The following is a 17,690-nucleotide window of genomic DNA, read 5'->3' on the forward strand; positions in this document are numbered from 1 at the left end:
CGGCTGCCCCGGAAGTGCCTGGCGCGGCGGCGGCGGCGCGGAGCGGAGCGGAGCAGCGCGGACCGCGCCCATGTCGGGCTTCGACACCAACCCGTTCGCCGACCCGGTGGACATCAACCCCTTCCAGGTGGGCACCGGGCCCGGGCGGCCCCTTCCTCTCCCCGGCCCTCCCCGCTCTGTAGCCGCCGAGACGTGGCGTTGAGTGAAGCGTCGCTGGCCAATGGCGGCACCGCTCCTGCGCGCTGTGGCCAATCAGGGCGAGGGGGCGGGGTCAGGGGGGTGCTGGGAGCGGGACCCCCGAGTCCCCTGGGCTGGGGGTTCCCCCGGGTCCCTGCGCCCGCTCCCCGGGGACGCTGTGACCCAGCCGGCGTCCTTCCTGCCCCCCGTTTCCCCCTTTCCCTGTGGGGAGGGCTCCCACATCGCCCCGTGCCCCCAGCCCCATCGCCGCCCGCCCCGCCAGGCTTTGGGGAGCGGGGTTCGGCGCCAGCAGGCAGCCCCTGCCTCAGTGGGTGCCAAAGCGGTGCCCGAGTTGTGGAAATATTAAAAATAATCCAGCCTGAAGCCTCTCCTGGCTGTGCTGCGTGGGGGTCTGACTGCCTGCTGCGCTCCGGTGGGTCTGGTTTGAACGTGTCGTAGTGCCGGCTCTTAAAACCGGGCCTACGAGGCCAAGCGCATCCTTAGGCCGCGCTTTTCAGCGGCCGGAGCCTTGGAGGTTGTCGGAGGCTTCGTCCGCTCCCGCTGGGCTTCTCCCCTGTGGGATCGTCCCCCGTGGTGGGAAACGCGGGGAGACGGTTGGAGCGGCCTCCGGGGCCCGACTCGCGTGGAGACGGAGAGAAAATGAGCGTTCGGCTTCGGCGTTCGTCAGAGAGCGGCCGGACCCTCGCTGCCCGCCCGCGACGGGATCCGCGGCGTTTCCCGGCCTCTGGTTTCACCGCCCAGCCAAAGCGAAGCTGTTTGTTGGTGGGGCTCGGTGTTTTGAGGAGTCAAAGCGAAATCAGGAGGAAGGGGAAAAAAAAAAAAAAAGAGAATTAATTCTCACCATCGAATGAGTGCGTTCTTATGCATCTCGGGGTTTGGGTGACCATGTTCCCGTGATATAATATAGAGCGGCTCATGCATACAGTCACTGTTTCTTTATTGCTTTGGCACCGAGGAAGTAAATATTCTGCTTTATGCACATTACAGCTGCCCTGGTATCTGACTGAACGGGGCCGTGCTCACACTTTACTCACTGTTTAAACAAAAAAGATCGGAGGCGATTTACAACAGGTGACTGTGATGTCGGGCTTGCTTTTTAATGAGGACAAATATACGTTGCACCGTGGATGCCCCTGTGGTTGTGTGGTGGCTCTTTAGAGCTACAGCTGGTGTTTGTGGTGGGCTTTATATCCACTTTGAATTTCCTTGTTGTGGATCCCATTAGAGCGCTTGGTACCCTGCGAATCCTGAGATAACTGGGGATCTTTGCCTTTTAAGGAGACAGTTTCACGATGTTCAATATGCTTGGTGCAAAGTAAGATGGTTTGGTCCTGTTCAAAATATCTCTGGCTCTTCTTTCTGTTGCTTATTGTAACCAGAGGTGATTAACTGCCTTCCTTTATTTATTAGCCTGCTATGAGTGGCAGCTGCCTCCAAAACCTTGATGCAAGCTTCAGACAGGGCTGGAAACTTCCATCTTCTTTAGAGATATTGATAATAAAGTCCTGAGGTTTCTCTCTGTGCATCTTCCAGCTGGTGCTGCCTGCAGGACTGGCAGGATTTGGGACAGTTACTGAGATATTTAGAAATTAAGTCCCAGGTGATTCCAATTAGATATTAAGTTCCAGGTGATTCTTGTTTGAATCCTGTGGCCTTGATCGCATCTAGAGACGCATCTCATTTTGTTTTGTTTTGTTGATTTAACCTGTGGGAACAGAAAGAAAAGGAATCACCGACTGTAAATTGTGATATTTGTGGGCAATTTCTCGTGTTTCCCCTCCTTGCTGTCAGTCTGGGCTTGCGGAAGCTGGTGCCTCTGTATCACCCTCGGTTTTACAGCTGCTGTTTTCCTCCCTGCCCCATCCAGGGCACAGAGACACGTGTCCAAACACACTTCAGCTTTGCTGCAAATTCCCTCCTCCTGTCTATTTTAGACACGCTTGCACAATAGCAGGCAAGCTAAGCTGAACTACCTTGCCTTAAACATACTGCCTAATTAAGTAATTTTTTTTTTTTTTTTGCTTTCCTCTTCTCATACCTTTAAGGGCGTTTCTCTTCCTTGTCCACTTGTCTTCTGCTGGACTTTAGTCAGGCTGGGACCTTGCCTGGGCTGGACTAAAGGATATCGCGCTAACATGCACTAACTGACTTGTAAGCTTGTGTCGACAGCCCATGTGTCTGCAAAACTCTTTAAAACCTCCGGAGGAGTAAATAGTGAAATAAACCCTGTGCCTTGACTCCTTGCAGCTCCTGCTTCCAGCGTGGCGGTTCTGCGGATGCTCCGCATTTCTTTTGTTTTTTTACAGCCAGGGAGTTTTTCTTCATCCAGCAGCATCTGACACCTCGTCTGACATCCCTCGGCCCCAGGGGGTGATTCATAAACGAGTGCAACCTGTTGCGTGGGGAGCGCGGCTCTCGAGGAGCTGCGCGGTTACTCATTAACCGTCCCGTGGGCACCGTGCTGGGCAGAAGGCTGCGCTCGAACCCCGGGAACGGCTCGGGCGGGTTGCACACCAGCCAAGGGATGTTTCCGCAGCGCGCGGTGCCGGGCAGGCTCTGCACGCCTCGATTGCTCGCTCATGCCGCCGCCTCAATTGCTTCTCACCCCATTAACCACCAAATCAAAATGATTGAGCTCAAGACACTGGTTGCTGGGGGAGAGACAAATAAAAAGCCGCTCTTTCATTTTTTTTTTTTTTCTTTTAAAAATTTTTTTACCCCCACCTAGCTCTCGGGTTGCCAGGCTGTTCTCACAGTAGGATTTCTGAGTTCAAAAAGTGCCTTGTTTTTTTAATAACTGAGGAGAGAAGCGCTCCGGAGGTCAAGCTCTGGCTAAGAAGAATCTTTTTATGGAAACTAGTGTGTGTAAAAGAGAAGATTAAAATAGTGAAGTGCATTGCAGGTGAGGGAAGAAAGGCGTTTTTGGCAGAACTGCCGAGAGCCTTTTTTTCCATAACCGAACTATTTGGTGGAGGCAAGTAGGAGATGCTGTAAGTACAGGTAAATGTGGCTTGTATTATACCTGAACACTCATTTTGTGAGGCTCTGCTGTGCTTTGTGAGTCCTCGCTCATGTTGTGGGGCGAGGGAGGTTTGGCAGATGGTCCTGGGTGTCCAGAAACTCTGGGCATGGGGTAATGAATCCATGTCCCTGGAAATGAGGAATAACTGGCTGTGGGTAAGTGGTCGTAATCTGCAGAAAGGGCTTTCTGAAAGCATGTTGTAGTTCTTCAGATGGATTTCTTGGCTGAACAGGAGATTATTAATACTCCTGCCCACAAATCTTGCCTGGCTGATAGTTATCTCCTTGGTTATTTAAATTAATTGCCAGCCAGGGCCATCCCCCTGCGGCAGGGGTGCGTTTCACCCCATCCTGTTCCCAGCTAACAAGGGGGTGGGAGGCAGGCAGAGCAGGTGATGTACCAGCTGACGATGACCCCTGACCGCTGCTGATCTGTCTTTGCTCTCTCTCTCCTTGCAGGATCCCTCGGTGACACAGCTCACAAACGCCAGCCAAAGTGGCTTGGATGAATTCAACCCCTTTTCCGAGAGCTCCCAGCTGGTACGTGCCGTGTGTCTTTGCACTGGGTGTCTTGGTGGTGGTTTTAGTTGCGTAGAAGGGCCCCTTGGTAGGTGCAGCTTAAAGAAAAGAGCGAGCCTGGTCTCCCCGTGGACAGTGTAGCTCATGGTATGTGTGACAAGCTGCAAACAACCGCTTCTGCACTGGAGCACCGAGCAACTCCCAGCCTGAGCTCTCTGCTCGCATGGAACAGCTTCTCTCAGACTCGCTGCTGGCTCACAGTAAAGGTATATGAAGTGTAAGGTATATGAAGTGTGAAGGGGAAGATGTTTCGTGGCAGGACACATCAGTATTTATTTGGGCTCTGGGCTGTGCTGTGGTGATATCATGGATGGATTGCTGCAAGAGCCTCGTTTTTTGTTTCCTGGCTGCTGCTGTGTGTGAGGTGGGAAAAGGAGAACAGGAAACCAGGGTAAAGCAACATTTGCCATTCAAACAACTGATCAAAATCCCTTTTTTTTTTTTTTCTCCTTTGCCTAATACCTGTCATCCTCAGGTTCCACTCCCCTGGTGCATTAAGGAGCTAATAAACTTTTGAAAATGCAGAGTTGCTTCCTGCTAGTGCTTTCTGTTTTAGTAGAGCAAAGCCTTGAACAATTCTTTGCTAAAAGATGCAATACGTAACTTTTTTGCCTTTTTGCTTGTGATTTATACACAGACAAATGCGGCACGGACAACACCAGCCACGCAGCCCTCCGGCCACTCGCAGCCTGCGGTTCTGCAGACGTCGGTGGAGCCCACTCCCCAGGTACGGCAGCCCCGGAGCTGGGCTGGAGAGCATGGGGAGCTCCCGGGGGTCTCTGGAGACCTGTGGGAATAGGAGGGGAGCAGGATTCTCTGGGGCTGACCGTGGGAAGCTGCAGGTGATCTGTGAAACTTGCATTTGTACCTGGCTTGTGAAGCGGATCTCTACAGGGAGTACATACAGGCGATTCTTTTTACGCCTTTTCCCTGCCGCTCTGGTGGCAGAGCTCACTTTGCTTTGTGTCCTGTGTGCTCTGGCTTCCTTTTGTGAACGCCAAAACGTGTCCTGCTGATGCTTTGAGCTCAGTTCTGCTGGCTGCTCAGGCAAGCTCGGTTCCAGGAGCATAAATGCAGATGAGCTCCGCCTGGCCAGCAAGTACCTGACTGCCAGGGATCGCCTCATGCAAAGAGCAGAGAAGCCGAGGCTGCAAGGAGAAAGGATCAGTTCTCAGAACAGCAAATAGAAGAGATGCTTAAGATGTGCAGAAGGCAACTTAGGGGAGTTCTGTATTCATCTTGATTTCATCCTCCAGCAAGTGAGGCAGAAAGCTTCAAGATATTTCAGCTCAGCCGTGGGTGTTCAGCTTTCCAATTGTCCTCAAGCCTTGCTATCGAGTTGCCTTCGCTTCCCTTCCAGTTTGGCGTCTGGTGTGTTCACTGGCGCTGTTGCCACTGCTGGGGTGAGGGGAGGACTTACGTTTCCCCCCCTGCTTTAGGCTGTGGCCGCGGCGGCGCAGGCTGGGCTGCTTCAGCAGCAGGCGGAGTTAGAGAGGAAGGCGGCGGAGTTGGAGAAGAAGGAGAGGGAATTGCAGAGCAACGCAGCCAGCATCAACCGTGAGTACTGCTTCCCGCAGCGAGTGCCGTGCCTGGGGGAGCCTGGGTCGCTTGATTTGTCGGGATTTGAGGAAGGCTCAGCCTGTTCATCGTTCGCAGCTTTTTACAAGCCGCGTGTCTTTCCTCTCGCCCTTCCCAGCAACACTCTTGCGACTGTACCTGTCATCCCATAGCTGACAAAGTGGGAAGCAAGCTCAGAAATGAGATGCTGGGGACCAGCTTTGCTGAGTCTGCCCTCGAGTGTGCTCTCAGCATCCGCATTTGGCCACATTAAGTTCTTCAAACACCAATTTCGTATCCCTCTCGGAGCTGTCATGCCACGCTGCCTTGTTAAGGCTTTTCACTGAGAGCAATAAAGCTTTTTGTAGCAGTATTTTCCCCTAACCTTGATTTTTAAATGGCTGAATATGGCTTTGCAATGCCAAGCGGCGATGGTTGTGATGGCCCTGTGGCCATTGCAGGGGAATTCTGTCTCCCACCGAGGAAAATCCTCGGACTGGGCTGATCTCTGCTGTGCTCCCTGCTCACACCTAGTTACTCACCAAGACCAAGCCTCTTCCAGACTTTTCATGTCAATATATATGAATGGCCACTTGCAAATTAGGGCGTGAAAATGAATCTTTTGAGTGAAGAGCTGCTCCCGTCTTTTTTTTCCGCAGCGAGGCAAAACAACTGGCCGCCTCTTCCCAAGAAGTGTCCGATCAAGCCGTGTTTTTATCAGGATTTTTCCGCAGACATCCCAGCCGACTACCAGCGGATATGCAAAATGCTGTATTACTTGTGGATGCGTAAGTAATGGCTTGAACTGCAATAAAAACTCTTTCAAAGAAGATTCTGTATCAGATGCTGAGCTTGGCCTACAGTAAATTCCATCGGTGTTGTCTGCAAGGGTAAAATAAAGCCTTTCTTCCTTTTTTATGAAGGCAAATGTGAAGGATTCCAAGTTTATACTTTGGGAGTAGCTCATTCGTGACAGAATTTTGATTGTTGTTTAATGGAGACTTGAACAACTCTCCCGAGACCTTGAAAGAAAGTGGATAACACAGTTCAGAGATTGCATGCAAACCATATTTGTCAAGTTTGGTGCTCTGAAAAGATTTAAGATTTGGTTGCAAGTAGCAGGATCAGCTGAAGTTCTATAGGTTAAGCTCTGTTTTCCTTTCAAGGAAGGAAAGGAAATTAGATGGTCCAAAGTCTCCTTAATTTCTGAGAGCTCCACATGTTCAGTGAGAGATTAGGGATGAGAATTCTGAGTTTTCCAAAAACTTACTGATGTTTTGTCTCTCTCTCCCATCCCAAACAGTGCATTCGATTACCCTGCTCCTAAACGTGCTCGCTTGCCTGGCGTGGTTCACGGTTGAGAACGACAGAGGAGTTGACTTTGGTCTCTCGATCCTGTGGTTTGTTTTATTCACCCCTTGTGCCTTTCTCTGTTGGTACCGACCAATTTACAAGGCGTTCAGGCAAGTATGGTTTTCTTTTATAAAGGGCATATATCTCTTAGTGGGAGGAGCTTTGGGTCTGTCTGTTCTCATCCTATATTGCCTGCAGGATTTTTCCAGCTCTTTGCGTTGTTAAATAGATCAAACCCACTTGTTCCTAAACCTATTGCAAGTATCTGATGGAACTTGCTTATGGTGGTCCTTTCTCATCTTGCAGTCCAAGCCTAGCCAATCATAGAGTCCTACTTTTTATTAATTTCTGATAAACTGATTGGTACATTAATGCATTGAGCACACTGTGTGTTAAGGAAACTGCCCTCACCCCGTTTTGCACTGGGCAGAGGGGTGGTTTTGCGATATGCAGCAACTATTTTGTAAACGGTGTTGCTGTGTAAGTTCCTCCTGAAATCACCTCCCCTGAGCAGCTTTCCCCTGGCGAAAGGAGTTCCCTGAAATTGTTTCCCTCCTCTTAGAGCAGGGACTCTGTGCGGGGATCGCGTCCCCGGGTCTCACTCCTGCTGCCTTCTCTCCTGCAGGTCTGACAGCTCCTTCAGCTTCTTCGTCTTCTTTTTCGTCTTCTTCTGCCAAATAGCGATCTACATCATCCAGGCTGTCGGCATTCCAGGCTGGGGTGACAGGTGAGCTTGGCTTGGCGGGCTGCCGTGTCGCAGTCCCGCACGGGTGCTTTTTGTCACCAGGGCTGTGCCTGTCAGAAGCTTTGGGGTCTGTTGCTGCTCCGTTTCTGACAGCTGTCTGTTTGTTCTCTGGCGGTTTTCCTCTCTCTCCTGACACGCAGCTTTGGCGGGTCCCAGCTGGGCTGGCTCTCTGTCCTCCAGTCTCAGCAAAGGCACGTACTTTTGCTGCTGCTGCGGGCCAGCACTGAAAGGAATAAATGCCATCATCCTCTGCTGCCTTCCCAATCACTTAATATGTATAATATTTACCCCTTCTTGATGCTGAGCCTCTAGCGTAGACCACAACTGCTTTGTGTTGAAATGGAGCCATCCCCAATAGAACCTGTTTCCTCTGACCCAGAGTCTGGGTAGGGTTTAACTCAGCGCTGTTGCCAGCAGCCTGATTCTGTCCCCAAACTCTTCCTGAATTTCTCTAAGCGTGTTGTGGGTGGGTTGTGCTTCAAAAACTGAGCAAAGGAGGTTTTATCCTCCCATTTTCTTGATGGCGTTGTAGGGAAGGGTGAGTCTGGGCTTCTGGAGCGGCTCTTGTCCTTGCAATGAAAGCACCAGCTTGCTTTTTGCATTGCTGCCTTGGCTGCTGATCAGATTCCCGAGTTGCTGTGAAGGGTGGAAAGGTTAACAGCGAGCGGTTTTCCTCTGGAGGGACAGCCTTCAGGTGATGAGCACAGTGAAATTGCTCTCTATTTTTGCCCGCTGCCTGCAGAACCAGCTCCTGGGCAAAGCTGTCCCCGTGTTCCCTCCCCTGCCAACTGGTGCTGCCTTAGTCATGGGGCACTGGGAGGGGCCGCTCCCAGTTTTATTTTGACTTTGGAGAGTGTGCGCTGAGCTTTCTGCTACATTTCCTCAAGCCAGACAGCACATTTATTTTTGGCCGTAGCGCCTGGTGTGCCTTTCCGCTTCCTTGTGAGGAGCAAGAAGTTGTGCAGCACATCAGATGGGATGGTTGGGCTCGCTGCATCCCCTCTGTCCTGGCAGCACAGGGCTTGCTTGGTTTAGCAATTGCAGAGATTCCTTTCTTGAGCGCTGCAGAGGGTCTTTTCATACAATCATAGAATCACTTTGGTTGGAAGAGACCCTTAAGATCATTGAGTCCAACCGTTCCCCCAGCCCTGGCACTGCCCTATGTCCCTGAGAACCTCATCTCCGTCTGTCCAACCCCTCCAGGGATGGTGACTCCACCGCTGCCCTGGGCAGCCTGTTCCGATGCCCCACAGCCCTTTGGGGAAGAAATTGTTCCCCAGATCCAACCTCAACCTCCCCTGGCGCAAATTGAGGCCATTTCTTCTCATCCTGTCGCTTGCTAATGAGGCATCATTTGAATGAGGCATCTTGGTATTCTCACCCACAGCCAAGCACCGGTAACTCCCAGCATCGTTCCTGCCCCTTCCCTTCCATAGCTGCCAGTTTCCTCCTAACTTGAGCCCTTCCTTCCTCTTCCTCCCCCTCCCAACACTTACATCCCTGGCCAGGCAGGGCTGTCACGGTGACAGGTAGGTCTAGGCTCCAGATCTGCCAGCTGACCTCTTCCAATTTCAGAGTACCAGCTTATCTTTACACTACTTGGCTGAATTTTGAGAAGATATTCATGGAAATGACTTGATTTACAACAAGAATGGAAATTCCGGCCCCAAACCAAGTGCTAGAATGAGCTCTGGGTCCCTGTTTCCTCAGTCTGGGGTTGCGCTTCCCTGGAACCTTCCCCCAAATGCTCTTGTGCAGGCATTGGTGCTTCACCTCCTGCTGTGAAACCAAAGCTCACCCTGTTCTCTCCTCTCTTCGCCCCCTCTCTCTCTCGCAGCGGGTGGATCGCGGCGCTGTCGGAGCTGCGCGGGAACGTGGCCGTGGCCGTGATCATGATGGTGGTGTCAGGATTCTTCACGTTGTGCGCCGTTCTCTCGCTCTTCCTCCTGAAGCAGGTGAGCGGCTGGGAGACAAGGCAAGATCTGTGGGTCAGGGGTGTCTGGTGGGCTCCACCTCCTCTTGTCCCTCTGGGGATTCATTTGCTTTGGAAGATGGAATCAGGGCACTGTCAGGTCAAGAGTTTTAGTGAAAGTATTTTTGTGCTCGTGCTTCCCGCATTGATGCCAAGTCGTTTGCAGGGGGAAAAGTGGCCTTTTGGGAGGGAACAGGAGGCGTGGACGCTTCAGTAAGGCACACCATGGACTGTGTGCATGAGGGACCTCAAACACAAGCTCTCCTTCCTCCTGATCGACCGCACGAGGGTTCTTTCTAGCAATTCACTGCAGAAATGTAGCTTTGGGGAAGGCAAGGACAGACTGAGCTGTTGCTTCCTCCTGCTTTTCTCCTAAATTGTATCTTAAAGGCAAGTACCTGGTGCTTGCAGTGCCAGGTCCTGCGCCACGAGTGTCCATAAAGGTCAAGGTTAATGTTGGGGTGTGAGGGGAGAGGAGTTTTTGCCTGATACCAGCTGTTTTGCTGAGAGTTCCACATTTTACAACAAATGAGGGTGTCCTGAAATCTGCGGCATCATGCACTGGGCAAGATGGAGCCGGTGGCTCCAGCCCATCCTCTTGAGCTGCTTAGTGATGAGGCCAAGGAAAAAGCAAGCTGGCAAGCGAGGTGTGTGCAGCAAGTCCACAACTACGTGCTGATTTTTTTTTTTTTTCCCCCCTCTTTTTCTGTTTCCCAGGTGCATTCCATGTATCGGCGCACAGGAGCCAGTTTCCAAAGGGCCCAGGAGGAGTTTTCCCAAGGCATCCTCAGCAACAGGAGCTTCCAGAACGCAGCCGCTGGGGTGGCCTCCTCAGCCGCACAGAGTGCTTTCCGAGGAAATTAGCTCTTCCCAGGCTGCCTCCCCCTCGCTTCATCTGCCATCGTCACCCCAACCTTCTTTTTTTTTTTTTCTTTTTTTTTCTTTTTTTTTTTTTTTTTTTCCTAAAGATGCACTTTTTGGGGGTACCATGTTAGCTCTGTGATGCCGACTCCAGATGAGAAGAGATCTGGGTTTTTTTTAGCTTCAGCTGGTTATGTTTATGACTGTTAGTTTTCCCTGTCTTACTTTAGGGTGTGGGGAGATAGGGGAGACATTCTCTGGAGCAAATATATTTCTCTATCCAGGACATACTGAGTGTTTGTCTCTCTTCTCTCCCTTGTCCTGTCTATAGCAGGAAGGTGAGGGGAAGCAGGTTTTTTATTTTACTCTCTTCTATTGACCTTTGCTATGAAGAATTTGATTATCTGCTGTTTAGGGTGGGGGGGTTGTAAGTTGCATGTAGTCTATATCTTCAATTTTGAGAGCAGAAACTGTACTTTGGGTTTATTACCCTTAACACGCTGCTGCATTTTGACCTGTTAACTGCTCAGCTTCCTGAGAATTGGGATAACGTGGCACGAAGGAAAACCTGGGAGCAGGGGGAGTTAGAGAGGAGGGGAAATGTCTTTCTCCTTGTCCCCCCATGGCAAATCCCCGCCTCTGCTGCAGCTGATAGCCCCGGGGGCTCCTGTGCCCTTTAGCCCCGACACGGAGAGGTGGAGAAGGGATCAGTAGGTGCTGAGTCTTCACCGTAGCCTTAAACCAGGGGAGGGAGGGGAAAAGGGGTTTTCTTGGACTCAGCAGGAGCCGTGGCACTGAAGACTTGGGCTCAAACACCACGCGATGTCCTTCTCCAGCTATCCTTGAGAGCCTGCCAGCCAGAGCATGAATGGATGTTTCTCCAGGGACAACTCCTTCCTGCCTTCCTCCTCCCACATATTATCTTTTTCAGCTGGGAAAGAACTGATTTGGATTTTTTTTTTTTCCCCCAGCTAGGAAGGAGCCGGTTTAATGTGTTTTAGCTTCGAAAGCCGTGTCCTGAGATGCGATGTCCCTATGGGTGGGGACAAGGTGTAGGGCTTGATGTGCCCGTTTTGACAAGATGTGGTGGGGACGGTTTCCTCATCCCAACCTGCCCTCCAGCACCATTCGCGTGTCTATGCAGGAGGGGGGTTACTTGCAGATTTAACTTTGTGTTGCCCCTTGTTCCCTCCTGCCCTGGCGTGGTTGCATTTTGTGTCGCTGGCCAGGGGGGTGGTTGTCTGGGGATGTCTCCTCACATAGATATCTGCATTTTTACACCCCTTTCCTCCTGCATTATTATTTTTTTTTTCCCCCACGTCTGATCTTTTAAAGTAAAAAAAAATAATAACAATGATAATAAATTGTGTATGTGCTCAAAAGAAAACCGGCGTCCTGCCCGCGGAGGGGGCGTGGCCGGGGCGGGGGCGTGGCCGGGGGCGTGGCCAGGAGTGGGGGCGTGGCCAGCGGCGCGCCGGGAAGGCGGAAGCGGCGGCGGGGCCGGGGCGGGCATGGCCGGGGCCGCCTGGGACCCCCCGCGCCTGGACGGCTTCATCCTCACCGAGCGCCTGGGCGCCGGCACCTACGCCACGGTCTACAAGGCCTACAGGAAGGTAAGGCCGGGCCCGCTGCGGGGTGTACCCCGCCCCGACCCCATGGGACACCCCCTTTTTACAGCGCTCCGTATGCGGCACCGTCCCTATAGCTGCTGTATGGGACCTGCTGCCCCCGGCCTGGGGTCTGCCCCCTGTCACCCGCTTGCCAGGGGTTCCCACGCCGCTGGCAGGCTGGGGAGGGACCCCCAGGGTGGCGGGGCGCGGGGGGCTCCAGGGCTGTGTCCCCTGGCAGAGGGACACGCGGGAGGTGGTGGCCATCAAGTGCGTGAGCAAGAGGAGCCTCAACCGGGCCTCGGTGGAGAACCTGCTGACGGAGATCGAGATCCTGAAGACCATCCGCCACCCGCACATCGTGGAGCTCAAGGACTTCCAGGTGGGACTGGGGGGTTGCCGAGCCAGCACTGGTCCAGCTCGGGTCTTGGGGTCCCTCCTGGCTCCCCAAGGGTGCATCAGTGGGGCTCGGTGCCAGCAGCTGGGCAAACTGGTCCAGGCAGAGCCCGTGTAGGTGGGATGTGCAGTGGGACCGGCTGGGACAGCGTGGCAGTGTCCTCTTGCTTCTCAGTGGGACAGTGACCACATCTACCTGATCATGGAGTTCTGCGCCGGGGGGGATCTCTCCCGCTTCATCCGCATGCGCAGGATCCTCCCCGAGAAGGTGGCGCGTATCTTCCTGCAGCAGCTGGGTAAGGACCCCCTCCCTGGGGGTTTTGGGGACCGGGCTGCAGTGGTGTCCCCCCTGCCACGTGCCTATCTGCCCGCCCAGCCTGCGCCCTGAAGTTCCTCCACGACCACAACATCTCCCACCTGGACCTCAAGCCGCAGAACATCCTCCTGAGCGCCCCGGAGAACCCCCAGCTGAAGCTGGCAGGTCAGGGCAGGTCCCCAGCGAGGGGCTGGGGGTGGCAGTTCCTTCTCCCCCCACCCCTCCTTGATCTCTCCTGCCGCAGATTTTGGCTTTGCGCAGTACATGTCGCCGTGGGACGAGAAGCACGTTCTGCGGGGCTCCCCGCTCTACATGGCCCCCGAGATGGTGTGCTGCCAGCAGTACGACGCGCGGGTGGACCTGTGGTCGGTGGGCGTCATCCTTTATGGTGGGTTTTTGCTTTATCCCCCTGGGGCTTGGCTGGGGGCTGGTTTCCCCCTCTCCATCCCCACCCGCTGCTCCCTTTTTCTCCCCCACAGAAGCACTTTTTGGGAAGCCGCCCTTTGCCTCCCGCTCCTTCGCTGAGCTGGAGGAGAAGATCCGCAGCGACCGGGCTGTCGAGGTAACGTGGGACGGCATGGAGCCGGGGGGGTTCTCGCAGCCCATCCCCGTGCGGGGGCTGTGTCTAGGCTGGTGGTCTCAGCCCCTGTCCTCCCCAGCTTCCCAGCCGGCCCCCGCTCTCCCCGGAATGCCGGGATCTCCTGGGACAGCTCTTGGAGAGGGATCCCTCGAAACGCATCTCCTTCGAGTGCTTCTTTGCGCACCCCTTTGTAGATATGGAGCACGTCCCTGGCCCTGAGAGCCTCTGCAAGGCGGTGAGGGGGGTGCTGGGGTGCTAGTCCCTGGGCACGTGGATTGGCCAAGCCCTGAGCCCCGCTTTGTCTCCCCCAGACCGATCTGGTGGTGCAGGCGGTGAAGAAGGATCAGGAGGGGGACGCCTCTGCCGCCCTCCCCCTCTACTGCAAAGCCCTGGAGTATTTTGTGCCGGCTCTGCACTGTGAGTCCACCCGGGGGGGCTGTGTGGGTGCCGGGGGGGTGGGCAGCACCCCGGGGTGGCCGGTGGGTGCACCCCACTGTTCCGTTGCTGTCCCCCACCCAGATGAAAGCGACGCTCGCCGGAAAGAAGCCATCCGGGCCAAGGTGAGCCAAAAATCCCTTGGGGAGGTGGGGGGCAGCGTTCCCCTGGCTTAGCACAGCAAGATGCACCCGCCGTGGCGGGGATCCCCCCACCCCCCCGTTTTGTGGGCAGGTGGGTCAGTACATCTCCCGAGCGGAGGAGCTGAAGGCGTTGGTCACCTCCAGCAGCAAGAACCTCCTGCAGCAAGGGAACCCGGCCAGAGAGCTCCTTAAAGGTAGCGGTTTTTTGGGGACCCCCTAGCGTCGGAGCAGGAAGGGGGCCTTCAGCGGGGTTTGGGGCTGAAGGGTGCCCCCCCGCTGCCCCCTGGGGTGCTCCTTATTGCAATGTCTGCTTGCAGAGATGGCCAAGGACAAGCCTCGGCTCTGCGCTGCGCTGGAAATGGCTTCTGCTGCCATCGCCAAGGTGAGTCGTGGGTTTGGGGGTCCCCTCTCCCCTCAAGTGGAAGGGGAAAGAGCAAATGTGGGTGGGGAGGGAGCCAGTGTATCCCCCCAGCTGCAGCCCGGCCCCCCGGGGTCTCTCGCAGGAGGAGGAAGGCAAAGATGACGGTGACACCCTGGAGCTCTACCAGCAGAGCCTGGGCGAGCTGCTGCTCCTCCTGGCCGGTGAGTTGTGGCCGGGACAGGGACAGGGACGGGTCCTGTGCCCGTGGCTGATCCCTGGCACGTCCCCGTTCCCTCTGCAGCGGAGCCGGCGGGGAGGCGGCGGGAGCTGCTCCACGCGGAGGTGAGTGCCAGCCTGGGGACAGCGGCGTGTCCCCCGCGGCGTGGCCTTGAAGGGAATTTCCGTTCTCTCTGCCAGATCCAGACTCTGATGGCCCGAGCTGAGTACCTGAAAGATCAGATGAAGGTACAGCTGCTTGGGGGTGCTCTGGAGCATGCCGGGGGGGTTACAGGCTGGAAAACGCTCCTCTCCCCTGGCAGATGCGGGAGGCACAGTCCATGGGCAAGGAGGCACTGGCAGAGCCCGTCCGGAGCGGTGAGTCCCCACCTCTGTCACGTCTCGTCCCATCACAGGCGAAAGGGGCCGGGAGGAGCATCCCTACCCCTGGGTAATCCCGACCCCGCACGCCCTCCTCTCCCCCAGCACGGGGTCACACGGGCTGGGTGACAGTGTGTGACAGCCCTCTGTCCCCCGGCACAGTCTGTACCTTGCAGTGATGAGCAGGAGCCAGCCGGCAGGACGCTGTCACCGCTCTGGCGCTGCCACGCAGAGAGATGCCGTCAGCTTTTGTCCTGACCACGGCAGGGTAACCACCTCGGGGGGGGGCTCATCCCCAGGCTCCCACCCCCGGGTGGGTCCATAGGGCCAGCTGCCCCTCTCCCTGGACGCTGGTGTCACCTTGTCCCCTCCCAGCCCTGCCTCGACCGTCTGCTGCCGCAGCCTCCCCTGCCCGCAGCAGGCAGGTTATTCCACTCTAATTCCCTCCGCTGGCTGCACCGGCCTGGGTATTTTTATCCTGGCACCGGGCTCTGGCAGAATATGCCCCCCCCTGCCAGCCGCATACGGCTCTTGCCTTTTCGGCTGGATGTTTCTTCCGCTTCTGGAGCATATGCGCAGCCCGGACCCACAGCGCCCTGCCCGCAGCTGGCAGGGGGTCAGCGACGCTGCCTGCTCCTGCCCGCTGTGCCTTCGTCACCCCGCGACTACCTCTGTGCCAGCCTGGAGCGCTGGCCCGGCCCGGCCCGACCTCCCTGGAGCGTTGCGGTGGAGGCTTTTGCTTCCCAAACCTGCCTACGCTGGAGTCCGGCAGGGCCCGAACCGTGTGCGTCATTCGTGTCATGAGATGTTCCCGGTGCTCAGCGCGCTCCTCCGCGGCTCTGGCCGTTGAGTAAAGCAGACGAGCAGAATTCAGTCACCTTCAGGGACAGCCACACGGCTGCGAACAGCGATACCTCCCCGAAGGCAGAGCTGGGGCGTCCTGCCTGCTCTGCTCCTCAGGGCTCTGACAACTCCAATATCTAAATTCTATTCCTGGAGCTCCCCAGCCCTGCAGAAGTCACTTATCTGGGGTGGTGAGGTCCACCTGTCCTGTAAAGCAAGGGACTTGCCTCAAAATCTACTGTATTTCAAGGGAATGTAATTTATTGTCTTTATTAAACACTTCGTTTGGTTTCTCCAAGTCTTCCAGTCTCAGGTTTGTGTCCCCGTACTCCCTGGGGACACCAGGCAGGCAAAGCAAGGTTTGACCTTGTTTTTGCTTCAGATATTTGTGTGTGCGTGTAAAACATGGAGCAGAACAACACGAAAGATTATGTAAAATCACATTTTTCTCCAATAGATTTTTGTGGCGGGTGAGGGAGCGCTGGGCTGGGCAGGGAGGGGTGGTGGGAGGACAGAGGGGCTGGAGCAAATGGTGGGGTGATTTTTGGGGGGAGCCTGGGGATGGGCACAGTACTTCCTGAGGTTTTTTTCCCCTCGAATGCCCCCCCATAACGTGAGGTCTTTACCCCTTCCCTGGCTGATCTGCGCTGCTGCCAGAGAGCTTCCCAGGCAGATGTAGCAAGGCATTTTTGTGTCTTTATTATTATTATTATTATTATTATTATTCCGAGCAGAGATTATATCCTGAGGCTTTAAAGAGCTTTCAGACCCCCTGCCCTCCCCCGGCCCGTGGCGAGCGCAGCGCCGCCGGGCACGGCTGAACCGGCTGGCTGCGGCAGCCGGCGCGGATAATCGCATCTGCCTTCACGCTCTGCCGAAGACGCGGCCGAATCCGCAGCCTTTTGAAGCGGGGAAAGCTCCGGCTGCTTCCCCGGGGGGTGGCGGAGCTCGCGGTGGACTCCGGCTTCGGCTTGGGGTGGGTGCTGCCCAAATGTCGCTGCCCGCAAAGCGAGCAGCGGTGGCCTCTGTCAGATGGGTTTGTCGCCCTCCTCCCGGCAGCTCCTGGGTTACTTGGTGATGTTGGATTTGAGCGCTCACTGGGTTTAAAGAACAAGAGGGTTGGGGAAAGCTGGGTCACTATGCAGAGCCTCCTGGGCTCTTTAATCTGGATTAATCCCCGTATCTGGACCAGCAACGCTGCGGTGGGATGGACGGGGCTATCCCTTCCCGCAGCAGCTTGCAGGGAGATTTAATTGCCTGCAAAAAGAAAAACGAAGCATTCAGAGTGGAGATCCCCCATCCTTCGATGGCGGTTTATTTGCTTCAGCACTTAAAACAATTGCTCACGTAATGCTTTGGGGAAGCCACTTGCATCATCCCGCGTGCACCAGCAGAAAGGAGACCTGATCCTGCGGCTGTGTGATGGGGGGGTTGTTCCACATCTGATGCACGAAGCTCTGCCTGACCTCAGGGCTGTTATTTCTAAGCTCAGCTGCCCTCAGAGATCCTACAGCACCCAGTTAAGGGCTTGCTTGGACAAATCCCCCCTAACCTGGTCCCATAGGTTAGGGAATTATATAGAGATTTGTAGCATAGGAGAGAAAAAATAGATTTTCTGCTTTAATCTGCGCTAATTCCTCGCTTTAAGATTTTAGCCCATGTGTTGATGCCTGGAGCGGTTGTATGGCGTGCAGGCAGGCGGGATGCTGGGCTGCAGGGATGCTTGGGCACCCGACCGTGGGGGATGCTGGCAAATGGGATGTGTCTCTCAATGGGCAGGGGACGGGCAGGAGGAGAGCTGCCTGCTCCCCCTACACCCCATCTCAAATTCTGCTTCCCGGTACAGGCACCAGAGCAGTGATGGAGCAGGGCTGCGGGCTTAGAGCATCCTCGGAGCTCAGGATGCTTCACCGGGAACACTTACCGAGGCTTAACACGTCGTGGAGCCGAGCGGGGCGAGCGCGTGCTGCTTGTTTTTCACATGCCCGGGGGCCATGGTGCCTCCCAAAATAAACCCGCCGAGCTTCACGCAGCCTTTACGTGGCAGCACGTGGGCCGGGAGCGAGCGTGGAGTCAAGCCGTGGGGCCAGGAAAAAAATAAAAGGTGAGGCCGAGGGTGCAGACCG

General features: G+C 55.2%; 2 protein-coding genes across 3 annotated transcripts; both read left to right on the plus strand.

Moving 5' to 3' along the window:
• Position 1: 1 nt before the first annotated feature.
• On the plus strand, positions 2-11,647 carry SCAMP2 (secretory carrier membrane protein 2). The gene is made up of 9 exons (XM_065641486.1): positions 2-127; positions 3,679-3,759; positions 4,436-4,525; positions 5,238-5,355; positions 6,015-6,143; positions 6,659-6,818; positions 7,334-7,435; positions 9,291-9,408; positions 10,143-11,647. Exons 1-9 carry the CDS (start codon positions 71-73, stop codon positions 10,287-10,289), a joined length of 1,002 nt encoding a protein of 333 aa, XP_065497558.1. The 5' UTR covers positions 2-70; the 3' UTR covers positions 10,290-11,647.
• A 126-nt stretch (positions 11,648-11,773) lies between these two features.
• On the plus strand, positions 11,774-15,958 carry ULK3 (unc-51 like kinase 3). Of its 2 annotated transcripts, XM_065642161.1 has the most exons (16): positions 11,774-11,899; positions 12,135-12,275; positions 12,465-12,585; positions 12,666-12,770; positions 12,850-12,993; positions 13,085-13,167; positions 13,265-13,420; positions 13,497-13,602; positions 13,705-13,745; positions 13,855-13,957; positions 14,081-14,145; positions 14,267-14,345; positions 14,426-14,466; positions 14,542-14,589; positions 14,664-14,718; positions 14,884-14,983. In XM_065642161.1, the coding sequence occupies exons 1-16, from the start codon at positions 11,798-11,800 to the stop codon at positions 14,898-14,900; spliced, it is 1,407 nt and encodes a 468-aa protein (XP_065498233.1). In that variant the 5' UTR covers positions 11,774-11,797; the 3' UTR covers positions 14,901-14,983. The 2 variants fall into 2 exon arrangements, with proteins under 2 accessions (XP_065498233.1, XP_065498231.1); XM_065642159.1 differs by having other exon boundaries at positions 14,542-14,718; positions 14,884-15,958.
• The last annotated feature ends 1,732 nt before the right edge of the window (positions 15,959-17,690 follow it).

This window comes from Caloenas nicobarica, chromosome 10 (genome assembly GCF_036013445.1).
Source record: "Caloenas nicobarica isolate bCalNic1 chromosome 10, bCalNic1.hap1, whole genome shotgun sequence".
NCBI lineage: Eukaryota > Metazoa > Chordata > Aves > Columbiformes > Columbidae > Caloenas > Caloenas nicobarica.